The 18,825-nt window shown below is 39.9% G+C and overlaps 3 protein-coding genes across 3 annotated transcripts; 1 reads left to right on the plus strand and 2 right to left on the minus strand.

Annotated features, from left to right (window-relative positions):
- Positions 1-1,616: 1,616 nt before the first annotated feature.
- LOC122886736 (mitochondrial ubiquitin ligase activator of nfkb 1-A) lies at positions 1,617-6,297 on the plus strand. Its single transcript, XM_044219283.1, has 5 exons — positions 1,617-3,769; positions 3,893-4,017; positions 4,097-4,184; positions 4,295-4,415; positions 4,499-6,297. Exons 2-5 carry the CDS (start codon positions 3,901-3,903, stop codon positions 4,989-4,991), a joined length of 819 nt encoding a protein of 272 aa, XP_044075218.1. The 5' UTR covers positions 1,617-3,769; positions 3,893-3,900; the 3' UTR covers positions 4,992-6,297.
- eif2b5 (eukaryotic translation initiation factor 2B, subunit 5 epsilon) lies at positions 6,294-13,415 on the minus strand. The gene is made up of 16 exons (XM_044219282.1): positions 13,210-13,415; positions 12,829-12,953; positions 12,557-12,742; positions 12,271-12,448; positions 12,107-12,187; positions 11,950-12,027; positions 11,540-11,852; positions 11,266-11,411; positions 10,286-10,433; positions 10,094-10,195; positions 9,878-9,979; positions 8,731-8,821; positions 8,514-8,637; positions 8,272-8,397; positions 7,989-8,099; positions 6,294-6,598 (listed from the first exon to the last, which is right to left on the minus strand). The coding sequence occupies exons 1-16, from the start codon at positions 13,366-13,368 to the stop codon at positions 6,545-6,547; spliced, it is 2,124 nt and encodes a 707-aa protein (XP_044075217.1). The 5' UTR covers positions 13,369-13,415; the 3' UTR covers positions 6,294-6,544.
- Positions 13,416-14,341: 926 nt separating this feature from the next.
- On the minus strand, positions 14,342-18,825 carry LOC122887173 (crystallin J1A-like). The gene is made up of 10 exons (XM_044220131.1): positions 18,641-18,825; positions 18,139-18,205; positions 17,691-17,867; positions 17,005-17,103; positions 16,804-16,896; positions 16,565-16,721; positions 15,519-15,634; positions 15,167-15,244; positions 14,862-15,001; positions 14,342-14,764 (listed from the first exon to the last, which is right to left on the minus strand). Exons 2-10 carry the CDS (start codon positions 18,203-18,205, stop codon positions 14,666-14,668), a joined length of 1,026 nt encoding a protein of 341 aa, XP_044076066.1. The 5' UTR covers positions 18,641-18,825; the 3' UTR covers positions 14,342-14,665.

Here is an 18,825-nt window from a genome sequence, read left to right on the forward strand (position 1 = left end):
AATCCCAAATTTCATGGATATGGTGTTATATTATCGTTAACATCTTTCATTTCTACTTGTCTTACAAGAAAACAATCTTTCTGTCTGAAATACTGGACAATAGACCTTATATTTTCAAGGCCGCAAAGTCCCCTTATGTCAAGAGCTTCTGATGTGTAAAGCATAAATGCAGACATTTGTGTTAACCATCCGTTATTATTGGATAACTCCTGTATCACCCATTCTCCACTGTATTAAATGCATTTTATACAGTAGGGAAATAGCACAGAGAAATAGTTTGGCATAGACATCCAGGCCGGCTGCTCTAAAGCAGTGTGTCTTTTGTCCGCTCTCACTCATCAGTGAAAGGAAGGGCCAAAGGGTGTGTGTGTCTTTAAAACAAATATGTGAGAATTTTGAGCTGTCAAAGTCAGAAAGGAAAACTCAGGGACATTTTTTGCTGTTGAAATAAGAATAACAACTATTCAGTATCCAAAGACGAGGTCATGCCAGACTTTTCATTTTGTCCTGATTTATGATTTGGCAACAAATACACACTGCTAAGAAAGAGAAGAGTGATCTCCATGTTATTTTCCTTGACCTTGCCAACGCGTTTGAAACTGTCCCTCACAGTTTCCTCTGGGCATCCTTTCTTCAGGATACCAGAGACCATCACAAACCTTGTCAAGGCCTATTTCCAACAATCGAGAGTAGCGTAGGTCAGTGCTTAAATCCTCCATCACCACCGGGAGCACGGGAGTTTAAGAGGTGGCACTTTACATCACTTCCTGTGTATATGAAGCCATTGCATATCTCATATGAGACTGTCAGTGTTGTCATTGTCATCCGAGGGTTTTGTTCCATGCAGGCTTGGAGATGCTGCACCAAGGTTGCGTATGTTTGAGTGAAAGGTATTCCAACAATAAGAAAACTGACGCCATCATTTTGAACTGAACGCAATTTTGCTTTCACTGAGCAGTCAAGGACAGACATATTGAAGAGGAATGAAGCAACACCTCAATCAGGATGAGCATTAAGTATAGTTAAGAGACAAAAGCAGCTCTAAATCAAGGCATTCTTTAATGATATGCCTTCTTTTCTCCTAGGCATCAGGTGTTAAACTGTATTAAAGTGGTGTCAGAGATGACCCTGAAGATTCCCTGCTATTTGAGGAATTAAACGGACCAACAGGGGAATATATTTCCAGTATTTCCAGCAGTGCAGATACATTGTCAATTTCAGCAACTCTTTTCACAGCCTGAAAAAAAAGGGGGTCTAGAAACTACAGGCGTAGATAGTATCCAAATGACAGGAGAAAATATGACCACGCATTTAAAACAGTTGTGCATTCACAGTCAAACGCTGTTTGCCAAGAGAACAAAGTCAGCTATTCAGTACACACACAGAGAGAGAGAGAGAGAGAGAGAGAGACAGAGACAGAGAAAAAGGAAGTTGGCAAATGCTGTGACGCTTTACTTTATGATGCATGGGTATATTACGTTGGTCAGTGCCGGCAACTTTCAGTAAAAACATAATCAGAGGATTAGCTGCTTTAGTGGTGAGTGTACTTAGGTGATCTGGACCTAAATCTGAGAGATCATGAGATGATTAACATGATACAAGAGGAAGAAGAAAACCATCACTTTGCTATACAAATGATTTTTTAATTTTGTGTGACTTTTCTCCTATTGTGAAATACTGGATAGGAGTACTGGAAAAGTCATTATAATAAAACCATCAGAGAAGGGAAAATCCTCCTTGGTGAAACTGCTCACACCTCATACTGTAGACATATGCAACCTGTAATGAGGAGGTTGATGACTACCGCATTCAGACTGGCAACATCTGTTGCATCTAATCAGTATCACATCATGATAGTAAGCAGTAAACATATTGCATTAAACTGGCGTGAAGTGTAAAAGACATTAAAGTAAAAGTTATCTTCTCAGAGAGCCAGGGCTGAGGCAGCAACTATTCATCGGTATTCAGATGCTTTACTTAAGTAAAGGTGATACTACTACTAATAAAAAGTCCCGCATTCAAAATATTACTTAAATAAAAAGAATTATCAGAAAAAAAATGTACTTGAGGTATCAAAATTAAAAATAGTCAACATGCAGAGTGGACCCTGTCAGTGTTATTTTATATATTATTGATTTGTTACTACTGATGCATCAAACAATAAGCTGCATTTTAACGTTGTAGCTGGTCAAAGTGGAGCAAATTCTAACAGTTTATTATACTGTTTGGTAGTTTAATCAATAATAATGTATATGTAATATTTTATAGTGATCATATATTTTGCATGTAAAATCTTAGTGCCCCTGTACACCCATAGTCCACCCACAGAGGTGCTTTCACTCGTGTTGACTGTGTGGGTGTGTACAAACTGTGCTTGATTGACAGCTCCCTTACCCCCTGTTGATTTTGTTGTACCTTTTAAGGCGGGACAATTGACCCTGTTAACACTATTATTAGTGCACAGAGTTCGGTGACATCACGTAATTTCCAGCATAGCTCCGCCCACTTTACACCTGACTAAAGGTCTAATCAGCCAAAGTAATTGAAAACACCTGTGGGTTTACGGAGCCTTTAATTAGCAAAGTAACTCTATCTGTCAAATAAATGTAGTGGAGTAGAAATATAAAGTAGCATAACATGGAAATACTCAAGTGAAGTACAAATACCTCAAAATTGTAGCTACTTAAGTAGAGTACTTGAGAAAATGTACTTAGCAACCACTTGTGGGAGTTCTTGTCCTGCTGGTGCACATGTTGTGGGCTTGAGAAGCCCATTGAGACTTTATATGTAAAGTAATATTTGGCCATACAAATAAACCTGACTTGAACTAACTTGTTTCGGGGTCTTCCTTCCTCATTTTTTAGATCTTTTTGTTTAACTGCTGAGCAATATGACATGGTCTATGGTCTGTGTGTTTTTAATCTGAAACTCAAGATAACTGGATGTGAACATTTACACGACACATAATATGTTTTAAGCAGCGTTGGAAAGTTACAAATGACATGTATCCACGTATTATACTTAAATACAATTTTGAGGTATTTTATGCTACTTTTTACTACATTTGTTTAACAGCTACTTTTCAGATTAAGATTTTACATACAAAACATGTGATCACTTTATAAAATGTGCTGCATGGTTACAGATTAATCTACCCAAAAGTATATGAAGTAGTAAAAAATAGTGCCACCTCATCCAACCACAACATTAAAGTAACACTGACATGTCAATGCATCAAATATGATATAACACTGAAAGGGAACATTGTGCATAATGAGTACTTTTAAGTAAAAGGTGTTGGAAATACTTTTGTACTTTCTTTGTAAGTAAAATTTTGAATGATGGATTTCAACTTGTAATAGAGTATTTTTATAGTGTGGTATTGCTACTTTTACTGAAGTAAATTATTTGAAACAATGTTCTACCACTGGTTTTAAATGAGTGTGGGCTTGCTGACAAGTAATAAATAGAGAGTTCAGGTAGCCTGCTGAACAAAATGCTTCAATTTCATATTAAACACTGCTGGGATGACACTAAATGTTAAACTGAACAGTGTCAATTTATGTGTGCAAGAAAGTAATACGTAGTAGTAAACCGGACACTGCCGCCACCTGGTGGTCAAAACGCTCATAAGAAAAATGCTTCTTATTTCCTATTGGCTGATGAAACATGACGCTACGTGGGCAGACAAGGAAATGAACTTAACGTAATTGAAGCTTTTGTTTTCGATTTCTGTGGCCAAATTGCACATGTGTCCGAGTTTTAGCAGGTAAGTTTTGTTCCAGCTCTCTGTCCTTTATCTAATTATTCTTCAAAAACATACGACGTAGTTCTGCGCTGATAATTTCTATGTGTACTGTAGTTGACTGTTGTTTATGCATTCCTGTCATAGATACAGATATGGGTGACTTCCCTGTGAACCCGCTGGTTTTGATTGGCGTCGGTTCCAGCTTTGCCTTCTCTGGCCTTTTCTATCATTTATACCAAGAAAAGAAAAAAGAGTTGAAAAAGCTGAAGGTAAGTACATCCATTGTTTGAGTCACGTTAATTAATACAGCTCTAGTTATTTAACAATTAAAAATAATTTTCATTTTAGGAAATACCCGTTTTCAAGCCAGATCAGCATTTGGTCAGAGTACTGAAAACATCTCCCCACAAGCGACTTCAGTATGTAGCTGTAGAAGGTACAAATATGTCTAGAATTAACAATTTAATAAATGCAGTTTTGAATGGGGTCAGTAGCGGAGATACTTAAGATAAGACGAATCACAGTTTCCTTCATATCTGTTTCAAGGTCTGGTCCAGGCAGATGGGGAGCCTCTGCCCAGCCAGTTTGTCCCACGATGCTTTGGTGTGATTCAGAAGATAACAGCGGAGGAGCACTGGAAATACTGGAACTCCCTCAGCAGGACATGGTACATTAGACTATAGAATAAAATCAAAAATGTCTCTTTATCAATCTACTAGCCTGTTAATAACAGTTTGATTACTTTTCCAGGAATTCTCGGACAATGAACAGAAAAGAAACCAACAACTCGGTGCCTTTCAGTCTGGTCAGCCCTGGAGCCTACATCACTGACTTGTACGTGAAGGTGCAAAACCCTCTGGATGCCGCTGGGTGCTACCTGGAGAGGGTTTATTTCAAAGTAAGACGTGCTGAGGAGGGCTTGGTGAACGTGGTGATGCATGGCCTCAGCGGGGAGAAACCCGTGGCGATGGAGGAGAGCGAGGAGCTGCTGCGGGTGGGGAGCACCCTGACTGGTTTTGGTGAGTTGGTGCTGGAGGGGGGCCAGGTGATGAGGCTGCAGGCCCCGCAGGACGGCCGCAGGTATATCCTGGTACCCACTGACTACAGGAGCTTCTTGGACAGGCACGAGAGATCAGCCAGCATGTGGAAGACACTGACTGCTGTTACTGGCATCACAGGGGCTTCTCTTTTGGCCAGGGTCATTTACGGCTTGGTGGGGAAACAGGATGACAGATCAAAGTAGGCTTGAAGGCGTGGATACTGCAGATAACAAGTGTCACAGCTTTTTGGGTGTCCCAATACTGCCTCAGGTGTTGCATCTTATATTCCATAGCACCATCCTGATGCTAAGATAATTCAGTTGGATGTTTAGATTTGTTTCGTTGCCGACAGGTATTTTCTTGTCATGGTGCATCAGAGCCTTATGTACGGTGGCTGTGAGGGGCAAAACACAACAACACTGGATGAAACATGTTAGAGAAATAGAAAGCACATTTTAAAAAAACACATTTACAAAGTAGAAAACACAACAACAAAACTGAAAACAAATGATCAAAACTGAAAACATGACATTTCACAAAACGGAAAAGGTAGCGACAATGTCGTAATTCGACAGAACCCAAGTCAATTATGTATTTTCTAAACTGTTGTGTTCTATAAAATGTTATTGTGTTTTCTCTTTTATTGTGTTTCCTGAAATGTTTGATATTTTGTTTTAGTGTTGTATCCAATGTTGTTCTGTTTGGCCCCTCAGGGCCACCGTACTTGAAGTAATGGACCACAAGATTTTTAACCGCTTGTCAAAAATTGTTGTATCATGAAGAAGTCGGCCTAAAAGAGTCTACTTAGGGGGATTAAAAGCAACCTGGCAACAAGAAAAATTCCTTGTAGGTCTAACACTGTACAGTAGCATGTCAAGCTATGACATGTACAAATTCAGCTGAAATCATGAACAGGCTGGTCAAATGGCCTCAAAGCAATCTCTAATTTCTTCTGCTGTCATGGGGCCATAATTATTATGAGAAGCATGTGACAAATGATGAAACAACTCAGGGGAGCATTACTTTAGAATTCAAAGCTACTTTATCAAGGGACAATTTTTTTTTTTTTTGTAATGAAATTGTGTTTATTGTAATCTTAGATAAAATCAGTAATTTTATGGCATTATGTGAGTATTATTTTCTTTTACTTTCACTTTTGATTAAAGATTTTAACTGGGAACTGGATCAAAGAAATGATTGTTTTTTTTATTACTGTCTGTCCAAGTTTCCAGGATGGAATCAAAATCCAATTTTAAGGAGATTTGGACTGTATCAATTTAGCAGATAATCTTCTACCTCTTAGATCATTAGGTCTTTACTGTATTGTTTTATGACCTGCAGTCAGTGTTCAGTTTGTAGGGAAAAAGGGCGCTAAACACTGTTGTTCAGTCTTTTTAAAAATGTGATGATTTTAGTCTGAATAAAACCGCTTTTAAAAACCTTGTAGGAACCGTTTTATCTTGAATGAGACATTTTGTGTTGACAATAAAGTGAGACAGATGATATGCATTTCCAAGCAGTCCGAGCATCTTTCTTGTTTATTTGGATATTGACATTCATAGCACGCAGCCCTTACCATGACGTGGCACTATGTGATTAAATGTATGTCAGCTTAAACTGTACAGAGAAGGTCCTGATGGATACTAGTAGCAGAAAACTGCTGTAGAGATAAAACCAACTGCCTAGATCCCTTTATTCACACAACAGGTTCTTAAGTTTTACAGAGTCAACTTTGTCCTGTCTCAAGTGTTCCTCATTATTCTCCTTCTTCCTCCTCAGCCTCCTCCAACCACTGGATGAACTTCTGAAGCTGTTGGAGAAAAATATACATCAGAACAGGGTTGTGTGAGAAATCTGGCATTCATAAACTCCATGACATTTGCTGGTGGACACATGCTAGGCGAGTTGAACAACTGTAGTTAAAATGAATTTCAAGGAAAGTTCAACAGTGCTCATAGGTATGGAAAATAAAAATCATATAGTTATATAGTATAATATAGTTATTACCGATCACTGGGTCACTACAATAGTGTTACAGCGTGTAATTTTACCTACCTCTACCCTACCATTTTATCTTCCTCTACATTGTCTATTTCTGAATGCCTTTTATTCCTTATGTAAAGAACTTTGCATTAATGAATTACCTGGGGGGAAGGTGCCACATAAATAAACTCGCCTTGCCATAAGCAATGCAGTTTCCTCTGAGCATTCAAAGAAAGGATGAATTAGGCCAAATGTGTTTATTGAACTCCTCTCTTTAACATCTACTGGTAACTAACTCAATGCTATCCATACTCACATGTTTTACTTCTCTTGTGCTGACACCAGCTGGTAACATATTGCTGTTTTATTTTTACATAGAGACAGAGCGCAATTAAGTCCTGCCCACACCCGGAGGGGAAAACAATTCATCGCTCTCCATTGACTCTGTATTGCGTGAAGATGCAGATTCACTTCCGTCTGCTAGCAAACAACAGAAAAATGCCTAAAACCTGCTGTGTGGTCGGATGCACTACCAACTGGGTAAAGAACCCAGCACTAAGTTTTTATAAGCTGCCGAACCGAAAAGCAGAGCCTTTAAGAAGACAAAATTGGATACAGGCAATAAGACGTGAGGCATCAGCAGGAAGAATGGGAAAACTGTGGGATCCTGACACTCAGTACGCTTACGTGTGCAGCAAGCATTTTGTCACTGGTAAGTCAAATATTCAGTTTTAGGCTAACTATATTTCTGTAAGTTAAGCTAAAGCATTTTGACAGTAGAGGGGAATGTGGATAAATCAGAAAGCTATGCAGTATTACATTTCCAAGTGCCTTCGCTTACTATAGTAACATTTCTCCGAGAAAAGCGAGGTAAGGAGAAGGGACACTGAGATAAACCCACAATATTGAGTTTGTCAATATACCTTTTCCTCTCTGGTAGACATGGGGTGCTAAAATAATCCTTTGACATGCTGAAATCTAATGTTTTTAGCTAGCTACAGGCATTTTGTCAGCATCTCAGCCCTTGGATGCATATTGTGGCACTGATTGTTTTACCTTCCGGTGGGCGTGGTTTTCAGAGTATGACGCATTCTTACTCTGTCTCTATAGGTGTCTTACCACATCATCCAAACTTCAACCCTTTATTGTATAATTGTGAAATGATCTAATAAAGCCATGTGTCCTTTGTGACCCAGCTCCCCCTGTACTGTACCTACCCCCTGGTTCTTGCGGAGCTGTCTGCTCTTGTCGGTGGTGGCTCCCTGGTAAAACCAGCGCAGTATCATCTCCTCCTCCAGGATCTCCAGCTGGTACATGTTCATCAGGACCTGGATAGGAAAAACACCCACAGCACCTTCAGCACCAGGCTTGATGTATAAACTGCAGAATTACATGGTTCCTGATGTTCAATGACCAACATCTTTTCTTGTAACCTGAGTTCAACCTTTATAAGAGTCAGCAGATTACTGAGTGTACATGGTAGTGCTGATTGACCCTGACCTTGACCATAGCAGCCCAGTGACTCTCCTTCTCCAGGAAGTGTTCCTCAAAGGCAGAGAGACAGTCTAGATGGTCCTGTGATCTCTTCACATAGTTCTTAAACACCGGCGCCCATTTCTTCAGTAACTGAGAGGAGGACAAAGACAAAAGTCAAAACTAAATTGAGGATATGTATTTCTATCATATCTACACTTAACATGTATGTGCTGTAAAAAAACAAAAAATTAAAAAAACGTATTTACAGGTAGGAGCAGAGCAACATATTGTGATGGGGTAATCTGTGGGCCCTGCTGCTGGAAAGGGTACTCCAGCACCACTCTGGTTAAAATCTGCATCACCTCCTTCAGACTGATATTGTAGGCGTACCTGAAAAGAAAGAGTGTGTCAAACTGAATGTGCAAAAACAATCACTTTGACAGAGAGCCATAGAACTGCAGGCAATGTGAAGTTCCCCCTTACTTGAGAGAGTTGATCTCAAGTACAAGATTGTCACAGCTGATGTTTTCCTCCAATCCTCTCTGCAGAGTCCCCAGCACCTCCATCTGGAAGACTACACATGAACAGACCAAAGAAGAAGAGTCAGAAAGGAAAGGAAAAAGAAATAACCCTATTTTGCAGGTTTGTTATTTCCTAATAATTTTTCCTAGAAAGAACTGTGTAATTTGGTAGTAATTATTATAAGTTTAGTTAGTTGTCTTGGGTTTAAAAGCAAATGTTGATTTCCAGAGGAAACACCCGTTTAAATCCTAGTAAATATTCATTCATTATTTATTTATTATGGGAAACTTTATTCTCCATATATGTAAAATGGTGCCTATAACACAAATGTCCCCTTTTTGCATGTTCAGCTGACCTGATATGCACTGACTGAAAGACTTTAGGTTAAGCTAGCTTAACGATTTTCACTGTAATTAGTACTAAATTACATAGTTCTTTGCAGGAAACTTCCTTTGAGATTATTAGGAATTTACAGCACCTTAAAATGATGTGTTGGCAGATAGAAAGTCAGATGAAATTATATTCCTAAATTACCTAAAACAGAGGCAGCAAAAGATAATGAATGCAAATGTAATAGCTTTTGTGCTCTGGTACAGACTTTATTCTGTGAGCATAGAATGATTATTTTAAGGAAAAGGCCCAGGGAATTTTTTTTAATGGCTTTTTCATGAAAAATGTTATTCTGATTTTTTTATAATATTTGTCTAAAGGTTTGAACAGCTGGTGCTCAGAGCCACCATCTAATGCAATGAGTGTGTGAAACAGGGCTAAAACAATTAGTTGATTAATTGACTCAGAAAAATTGAGATGAGCTCCATATTCTGACATTTTATAAACAAGGAGTACATTAATAAAGTTGCAGCCTTTAAGTGATTAATGCATTCCATTCGGGTATGTAATGTATTTGTAAAACACATTATCAAATTTCCTGATGTTCTGTCTAAATTTCAACCTTCTATTACAGTGAAGTACAACTGTTTTTGTGAGAGTAATTACATAAATCAGAGGATGACTAAAATCACTGGTTTTGTGGTTGGTATTTTGTCTCTTTGGCCAGTAGGGGGCAGGTCATATGGTTCCACAAACAGGTGAAATTAACAACTCTCACCTTTGACATCATCCATCTCAGGGGAGGGGATCACTGGATCGTCAGGACCATCAGGCTCGCTGTCCTCACTTTCACTCTCAGGGTCAGGGTTCAACACCAAACCTGTTGCACAAGAAATAAAAGCCAGGCTGTTGACATGGACTACAGCATCATGGGAAATGCCAGTTTTACTGACTCTGTGATAAACTTTACAAGCCGGCCAAGCTGCTATCCTACCCCAGAGACACTGCAACAGCTCTTCATCCTCTGTGTCATCCAGACTGCTGGCCTTCCAGATGTAGCCTTTTCCCTCTGCTCCTACCTCTGCTGGGTTGAATACTGGAGGACAGAAGGAAACAAAGCTCATTACCAGAAACATTTAAGAGTTTTGTTCATTTATGTATACATCAGTACACAGTCAATACACACCTTTCAGTTTGGTTTTGTCTTTACTGTGACCAACCTCGGCATCGTCACTCAGGAATTCATCATCATCCTCGTCCTCCTCCTCCTCATCTGGATGGTGCATGGACACCACAGTGCCCTCGGATAGAGAGATGTTTGGTCCAATCACCACCTTGAAAACAGTTCCCAGAAAATTAAGTGATGAGATAGAGAAAGTCATAGATTTCACCAAATGTTTGCTAGTGCCGTTGTTCACAATGGAGTGGTGGAGAATCATCTTGGCAAACAGAAAGCGATGGATAATAATAATTTTTTTTTTAAAAGAAAAAAGATCTCTCTCCTACAGAGTAAAGTGCAAACACATTGTCCAAAAAAGCAGGACTCTTCTAAACCTAAACCTACTAACAGTGTTACATGACTTTTACTACATACAGTCCTCAATATCTGTTCTATTAGCTCTTTGCATGAACTTTCCCAACATGCAAAGTTCTCCAGTACAGCATTAACAGTGTTCTGTAAACTCACAAATATTACATTTGATATATCAGCTTTTAACTAGAAAACATTTTAAAGAGGGTTTACGTGTGCTGGCGAATACAAACTTGCAGTTGAAACATTTGAAACAGATTTAATGTTGGAATGTGTTGAGTTTTTGTAGCTTTTGAAACAACGTAAAAATGTCAGCTCAAGTGGAAGCGTTGGAGACATCTCAAGTGTGTTCATGCAAAGTCTCTCAGAGCATCTTTAACATGGACAGCAGTTCTGCAAACTCACAAATGAGCTTTTAACTAATTACTAGGGCTGAAACTAACGATTATTTTCTCGGTTAATCGATTTGTTGTTTGGTCTATAAAATGTCAGAAAATGGTGAAAAATGTCTATCAGTTTCCCAAAGCCAAGATGACGTCCTCAAATGTCTTGTTTTGTCCACAACCCAAAGATATTCAGTTTACTGTCATAGAGGAGTAAAGAAACCAGATGATGATAACATATACATTGCTTACATTATACGCCAGGACACACTGTTTACTCAGCGTCACCCCTTCTTTGACCTCAGCCTTGTCGCAGACCACAGATTGGCTGATCATCACGTTACTGGCAATGTGAACATTACTCCAGATGTAGGCATGGTCCAGGATTACATTGTCACCTGTTGCAATAAAAAAAAAGGGGGACTGTTAACACCACTTTTATTACATACTTATATATCATCTCCTACTTTCAAACACACACAAATCAGCACTTGCAGTTTGGGATGGTGCTGGTCAGGGAGCTCACCTATGGTGCAATTGTTACCGATGACACTGTTAGAAATGTAGCAGTTAGCGCCGATGCTAGTGTCACAGCCAATGAGAACGTTCTCCTCCATCTGGCTGCCGTGGCCCAGGCTGACTCCGGACCCTCGGTAGACGTTGTGGCGAGAATACGTGCAGCTCCGTCCCTTCTGGTCAATGAAGTTGGACTCGGGGGTGAGCGGGTAGACCCACCGCCGCACGAGGTCCGACGACACCGAATCATACATGAGAAGGTTGGACACTCGGACGCCGTAACCATCCTTGGTGGCATGCATGTGTATCTGGTTGCCCAGAATCTAAGCAGAAATAAAATAAATGATGGCTTAGGCTGCACTAAATGGCATTTGTAGCATAACATGAATTTCAATAAAAATAACTATGGCTGTGTAGTACCTCTTCATTGACCAACATCCCTCTGACAAAGTCATTCCTAGTTTGGTAGTCAAAATTGTCAGTGAAGAGCTCAGCAACCTGAAAAAGTTGGAAAAACCTTGTTACCTCAATAAGTAATGATGAGTTCAATAGCTCCTGTCTCTGTTTGGACACTAACCTGTGGGGAGCAGATACTGATATGACAGTCCAGGAGGTCATGTCTGATTTCAAACTCGTCACTTCCACTGTGGAAAATGTTCTGCGAAACAAACAGGAGCGAATGTCATTCATCAATCCAAAGCCCGAGTAAGTTAAAGATTTGAAAAAATGTGAAACTCTTACCATGGGGAACTGTAGCCTCTTCAGCCCTTGTGTTTTCTGGTAATGTAAAATCCGCTGGCTCTTGCTGTCCATAGCAACAATGACATCATCTTCCTCACAGCGGGACCTGTGACCTGGCGATGATTCCTTGAAGATCATCGTCATCACGGATATGTTCTTGTCCATCTTTCTACGATGCCTGTGCATAAGCAAAATGACACTGAATATTAGGGCAACCCAGACCTTGGGATCTCTAATATTGTCATTCCTCCTGACTATATAAAAAAAGACTTAGATAATCTCTTACCTGTGCTCTTGCAGTGCTTGACTGATGTCAATATTCGATACAACATCTCCGTAAACCAACACGAAGTCCGAGCGCACAAGAGACTTTGCATCAACATCCCTGAGCACATCCCCCAGGGAGCGGTACAGTTCCGAGGTGATGATGTGGACTGTGTTTGGAGAGGTGGGTCGACACCACTTCGACTTCCTGTCAGACACAGCCACAGGTCAACATCTTTCATTGAGACCAATTTGCACAGATGTGGATAATCCCACAGCATTGGGGAAACTTACAGCAAGTGTTCCTTGATTTTACTGGACATCCAGCAGCAGAAGACAAATGTTTCCTGCACCCCAGTGGAAGTGAGGAACTCCAGGGTGTAGTCGATGATGGCAACATTACCCAGCGGCAGCAAAGCCTGTCAACAATGACAATGTGACAGATGACGTGAGTGGAGTAACGTTAACTGCACAGCCTCTTGGTGGAAACTGAAAATAAGTCACCAAGCATTATAAAACAAAAGCAACACAACAGCTCAATCAAGGGCTTAAAGGTGACATGTTTAGAGATGTTAAAATGGTTTCCTCAGTGTCAGTGCAGCCCTGTCACTGTTTACAGCATGGACATTAGTTAGCTACCAATTAGCGGTCCAGTTAGCTTAGCTCGCTGCCTACCCTCGGCTGGTCTTTGGTCACCGGGAAAAACCTCCGGTTGAAGCTGTCGGCGACTAAAACAGCCTGCAGCGGCTGCTCCTCTTCCTCCTGTTCACCTGCACCTTTTCTACCTGAAAAGCCAGAGCCCGAACGACTCTGTTTCCCCCCTTTACCAGCCATGTTTGACTCCCAAGCGCTAACCAACTCTGTCGTCAGAAACTTCTACGGTGGCTGTGGTGGGGCAATCTTCTTTTCGCGGTTGTAGTCCAACGGGTGTTTGTACGCCGAGTCTTAGATTCAGAGTGCATTTGTTTACCTTGTTTGATTCCATCGGGATAATACAAAGTTATGATGGTAATTACAGAAAAGTATTTCATGAATCTACAAACAGGGATATAGCCAGGTTTTGAGGTCAAGTCCCCCTCCCCATGGAACTTACCAAATATATAGTCTCTAACATGCCTTTTCATATTATATGTTAATTTTTTAATCATATTGTCTATAAATGTCATTTTCTAACATGAGGCTCAAAATCTTGTTTAAAATCCTTCCTCACACTGACTGGAATATAATTGTGGTGAAAAAATACTTGATTTATTTTTTGTTGGCCTAAAAAAGTAACCAAATGTTGTAAATATGTACCGACGAGTAAACACACTGAAAGAATAATTGGGAGATGCTTTCTTGCAACTATAATCCATATCTTTTTTAAATATTATTAGTACATTTCTCACAGTAAACTACATGTATTATCTTAGATGAGACTTTCTTAATAGTTTGTAATTATTTAGTTTATAATATCATTATAAATCTTCCAAGCTTTATGCCTATGTATTTCGTTAAAAAAAAAAAAAACAGACCAGAAATACTCTGATGATGAGCAAAGGTTTTTGAGTTTGTCTTGACTGGTCTTTGGCCGCCATATTCACTACAAATGTTAAATTACAGTCAGCCTACACAAAATTTATATCCAAGTAAAACATTTGAAGTTTTCAACCCCAGTTGAAAAACATGTTTAAAATGTATCTTCTTTCTATAATAAGAAAGCATAAAGATACCTATGAGGTTTACACAAATCCATCTATCCATGACTATTAGTGCAGCTATGGTAGCAGAGGACAGTCATACAGTACATCACTCACCAGTCATAATGTTTTAATGAAACATAGTTAGTGCTTTATTATTAGTTTTATTTTCATAATGAGTTTTACCATCACTGGTCAACATAGGTTGCATCATAGTTCAACCCTGCACATAACATATTTTTTTCAGAATTACTTTATTGCAGAAAGACTCAGTTACTGAACATCTGAACAAACATGTTTAACTTTAACAGAGACAAAAGCATCTGGCTCTTGCCGTCCAACAGTTTAGACAAGAACGTTCATTCACTGTTCTGTGAAAGCTCAACAGTTTTTCATTTTGTTCTCAGCCACCTCAGATTGTAAAACACATTACACTGCCAGAAAAAGAGTAACTATTGGTGGTGTTTGGTTATCTTCACGGCATGCTCCAACACGGAGTCATGACGCAGGGTTTTGGATGTCCAGGAAGCTGGAATTCCCTCGAGTCCAATCTGTGAGAATTAAAATAGCACATTTCATAAATCATGAGACATACAATACTGGCATAACATTAAACATAATGAATGTAAGGTTAGCACACAGTCATACCTGAGCCCCAAGACAGGCTCCGATGAAGGATCCTCTGCTGCAGGTGCAACCCCCGCAGCTCATGGTATCTCTGACAGCCTGCTCGTAGTGCTTGGCTGTCAGGACTCCATGCAGCGCTGCTTGGAACGCACCTGGCAAACCTGAAAGAACATCAGCACCAGATGTGAACGGCATGAAGGCGTTTTAACTGGTTGTCTTGTAAATGACAGCTGCGTAAGTTACAGGTAGTAATCGATTACTGATCTTTGCTCATTAAAAGTACGACTTAGTGATGAGAAAGGTTAAAACGAGCTTCGTGAGGATACCTCATGTGTTTGGAAACACAGTGGGGATTAGCTCCTGAGGAGTCTTTGATAAATTCTCCTTCACCTGATGAATGTGCCCTGGAATCAATCACAGAAGAAGGTCAACCCATAGTCACTCAAATATATTTTAAAAAATGCCATATGTACAAATGTAAAGTTACATAAATGTATCTTTAGACTGAGGAATGTAGTCACGGGCGATGTTAAAGTCTGCTCAAATGATTACAAACATAGTAACTATTCAGTATATTAAACTAGCACAAAATGAGGAAGGGTACACCCTTTAATCCCCTGACTCAGTCCCATGACTTTGGTGTAGTGATGAAGCAACAATGCTGCAGGCCTCACATACCAATGACTGCTTTGTCCAGATCCTGGGGCTGCTTTCTGTTCGGGTCACTGAGCTGATCGAGCACCGAGTCCAAGGCTTTTGGATCAGGACCGTTCAGGATGAAATACTCCAGGAACCTGGAAAATAAGTCAACGTTCAATCCATTATTTATTTCAATTTTAGTCTGATCCCCATCTGCGCTTGGTGTTTTTTTACATAAATGGAGTGAGTTAATTTAACCATTGGATCTGCTTCTGCACACCTGAATTGTAGATGCTTGAGTTTGAGGATTCCTGCTGCTCTCTGGCAGAGATAATGCTGGGGACATTTACATGCAACTTTACATTTCAAATTTTATGTTGATTTATGTTTATAACGCATGTCAATAAATAATTAAGCAAACAATAACTATATTTAAAGAGTTTATTTTGAGGATTTAAACCATGTTGTAAGTAAAGCTGTGCTGCATTTACACTGATGATGCATCAGCATTACTGATGGGATGGCAAAAAGCATTCAAAAAATAAATAACAAAAAGACATATCTGGAATTCAACTCTCTGTCAGCAGAGACACTTAAGTATATATGTTGATATTATATTTCACAATGTATATATTTTTTAAGTATTGGGGGGTATGTTTGCCATTATCTTGATAGTGGACATTAGAGAGGTAACAGGACATGAGTGGAGACAGAGAGATGGCATGACATTGCGACTTCCCGTATATAACATATTTTAAGTATCGACATGACAAGTACATTCTAATACTATGTATGCCCTCCTTCAAGAGTGTTTGTGTTTATTCCACCATCACAGATGTGGCCTTTGTGTGCCTGTATTTGGTCAACTGTAATAAAGTACATTTGTGTCCTACTGCATCTACTTTCTACTGCATCGAGAGTGTCATTGGTGTCAGTGCTGATTACCAGGTAAAATGTCTTTGCACCTGTTTGATTTTTTTGGCATTTAGTAGTTGTTTCAGATCCAAGATTTAGAAATGAACAGTATTGTCATCAGTAACAGAAAGTGAAAAGTTAGAGCAAATTGATGTATATGGAAAACTGACCTTGCAGCTGCCAGAGTCTCTGCCACACATGCATCATTGTTCTGGGTGACACGGACTGCCTGCTCAACCTTTTCCAGCATGTCAGGCTTTCCTGCGTAAAAAGCCACTATCGGTGCCAGTTTGGCTATTCCATCAACCTGACAGTCGTTCTCACAGCCTGTGGCAAATACAACACATTAGTTAGAGCTGTTTATCTTAGTTAAGTCTTAGTCATTGTAATGAAATTACTGCAGATGTACCTGTCTCCTCTTTGCCTGCATCCACATTCTTCAGAAAGCTCTTCAAACTCCCATGTCTCCATGGTCCCTCGATAGGCAGCTGAGGTCTCGGCCCTGGTATTCACAAGGACAAACACAACATCATCAGCATTCCCACCTTTCCACTAAGTGAAAAGAGGTGAATTGATTCTTCAGCAACAGCATGAAAGATAGTTTTCCTACCTCCTCTCTCTCTGTAAGGATCGTTGACAGGCGTGTCATATTCTGATCCAGGCCCAAAGAATTTCAGTGTACGCTGCTTCAGATCGTCAACATTTAGATCTGGCCAAACAGGTTAATAGGCAAACATAAACCTCACACTGTTAAGGCACACAATCATGATAAGTAAATTGTGAGCAGTTTCATGTAGGAACTATTTTCTTTCTACAGATACACACATGAAACTGCTCACAACAAGGTCTGTGGATTATCTCGAGTAACCGGGTCATGATGAGTCTGGAAAGAGACATTGCTGTTTTTTCAAATGTATTTTTTTGGCACTTTGAGCACCACAAGCCGAGTGCCATCCAGTTCCGTTATATTCCAGAGAAGGCAGACATCTCTACGGCTGATATCTTCAAAACTCGGCAACTCACACAAAAACAATCTAGATGGATAAATAGCACTACAGGTAAGAGGAAAAATATGTATTTTTGATTTTTGAGGGGTCTAATGTGCAGATAATTCAGGTGTGGGGAGGATGGGTATGCTGCATGTCCCGAAAAGATGTGGAGATCATCACCCTGCTATTGAGTCATCTCGACAGGTTTAATTATAGTGTCAACAATGATGGGAAGTGCACACTTTGAGGCTTTATTTTCTTTCAGATGTAAAAGTTTGACGTGACCATGAGGCAGTCTATTGGGTACCTCCACATTCAGACAAGGACTCCAGCAGGACAAACGCCTGGTCTCCATAGCAGCTCTGCTGGCCCGTCTGCCTCCTGTAGAAAGGGTTGACCGACTCAGAGCGGAACTCAGGGTTTGGATCCTGAGCCAGAATCCCCTGCAGCTTCTGGAGGTCGTACACCCAGTGGAGGGGCTGCGCTGTAGGGGACAAGTCATCAGGTCAATTTAATTCTGATCAGAACCAGAAGTCCCTTGAAATTAAATGGCTAGCTGAGTATGGTAAAGGTGCGACAACATGCAAAAGTATTGTCTTCAAGGTCAAAGACTCAGATGATAGCAAAAAACTAGAATCTCAGCAGAAAAGAGCTTACTAATGTTAAGGCTCTTTGTTTTTTTACCTTAAGGCAGTTTACTGAGTGTACAGATACAACTTAACTCTACAGTATGATAGATTTTTTACTATTATAACCTGCTGCATCTGCCACAGCTGATCCTACGACGGCTCCTATCGCTCTGTTGGCCAGAGATGCAGCCATCTGTAAAAACAAGTATTGGAATTTAGGAGAATGGTTATTATTTTTTGATTAAAAAACCCCAGAAGTTATTATTGTTATTAGAGCTGAAACTGTAAATTAACTGATCACCAGAAAATGTATTTGCAACAATTTTCATAATCAATTAATCGTTTAGTTCTACTACTTGTCCTACAACCTGTCGGGTAATATCGACTTGACTTGATATTACCCGACAGGTTGTGTGCGTCTTGAATACAATTGGTTTAACAGATTAATAGATATTAGCTCGGTGTGAGGTATCTTTTAGCAGTAACGTTAACTACCGTCAGTACCGCATGCCTTGATTCCAGCACTGTTCAAGAGATAGCGGTACTTTGAAACATTGCAGACTGCTAGCTAACGTAAGCTAGTTATTTAGCGTAGGCTAAATATAGGGCTGGCATTGAGAAGTCTTACCTTAAACTCAGTATAATATAGCCTTTACGTAAGAACTGAAACCCCGCTCGTACTGCAGTTTGTTTCAACACTTGGCACCACCCTGTAGGTGAACCATTTCAACCATTGTACCACAAAAGGAATACAATCTGTGAGGTGTTCCTACAACATGTTATGAAATGTTTCCGCTCTTTAGCACCGCCCAC

Source organism: Siniperca chuatsi, linkage group LG13, assembly GCF_020085105.1.
Source record: "Siniperca chuatsi isolate FFG_IHB_CAS linkage group LG13, ASM2008510v1, whole genome shotgun sequence".
In the NCBI taxonomy this organism is placed as follows: Eukaryota; Metazoa; Chordata; class Actinopteri; order Centrarchiformes; family Sinipercidae; genus Siniperca; species Siniperca chuatsi.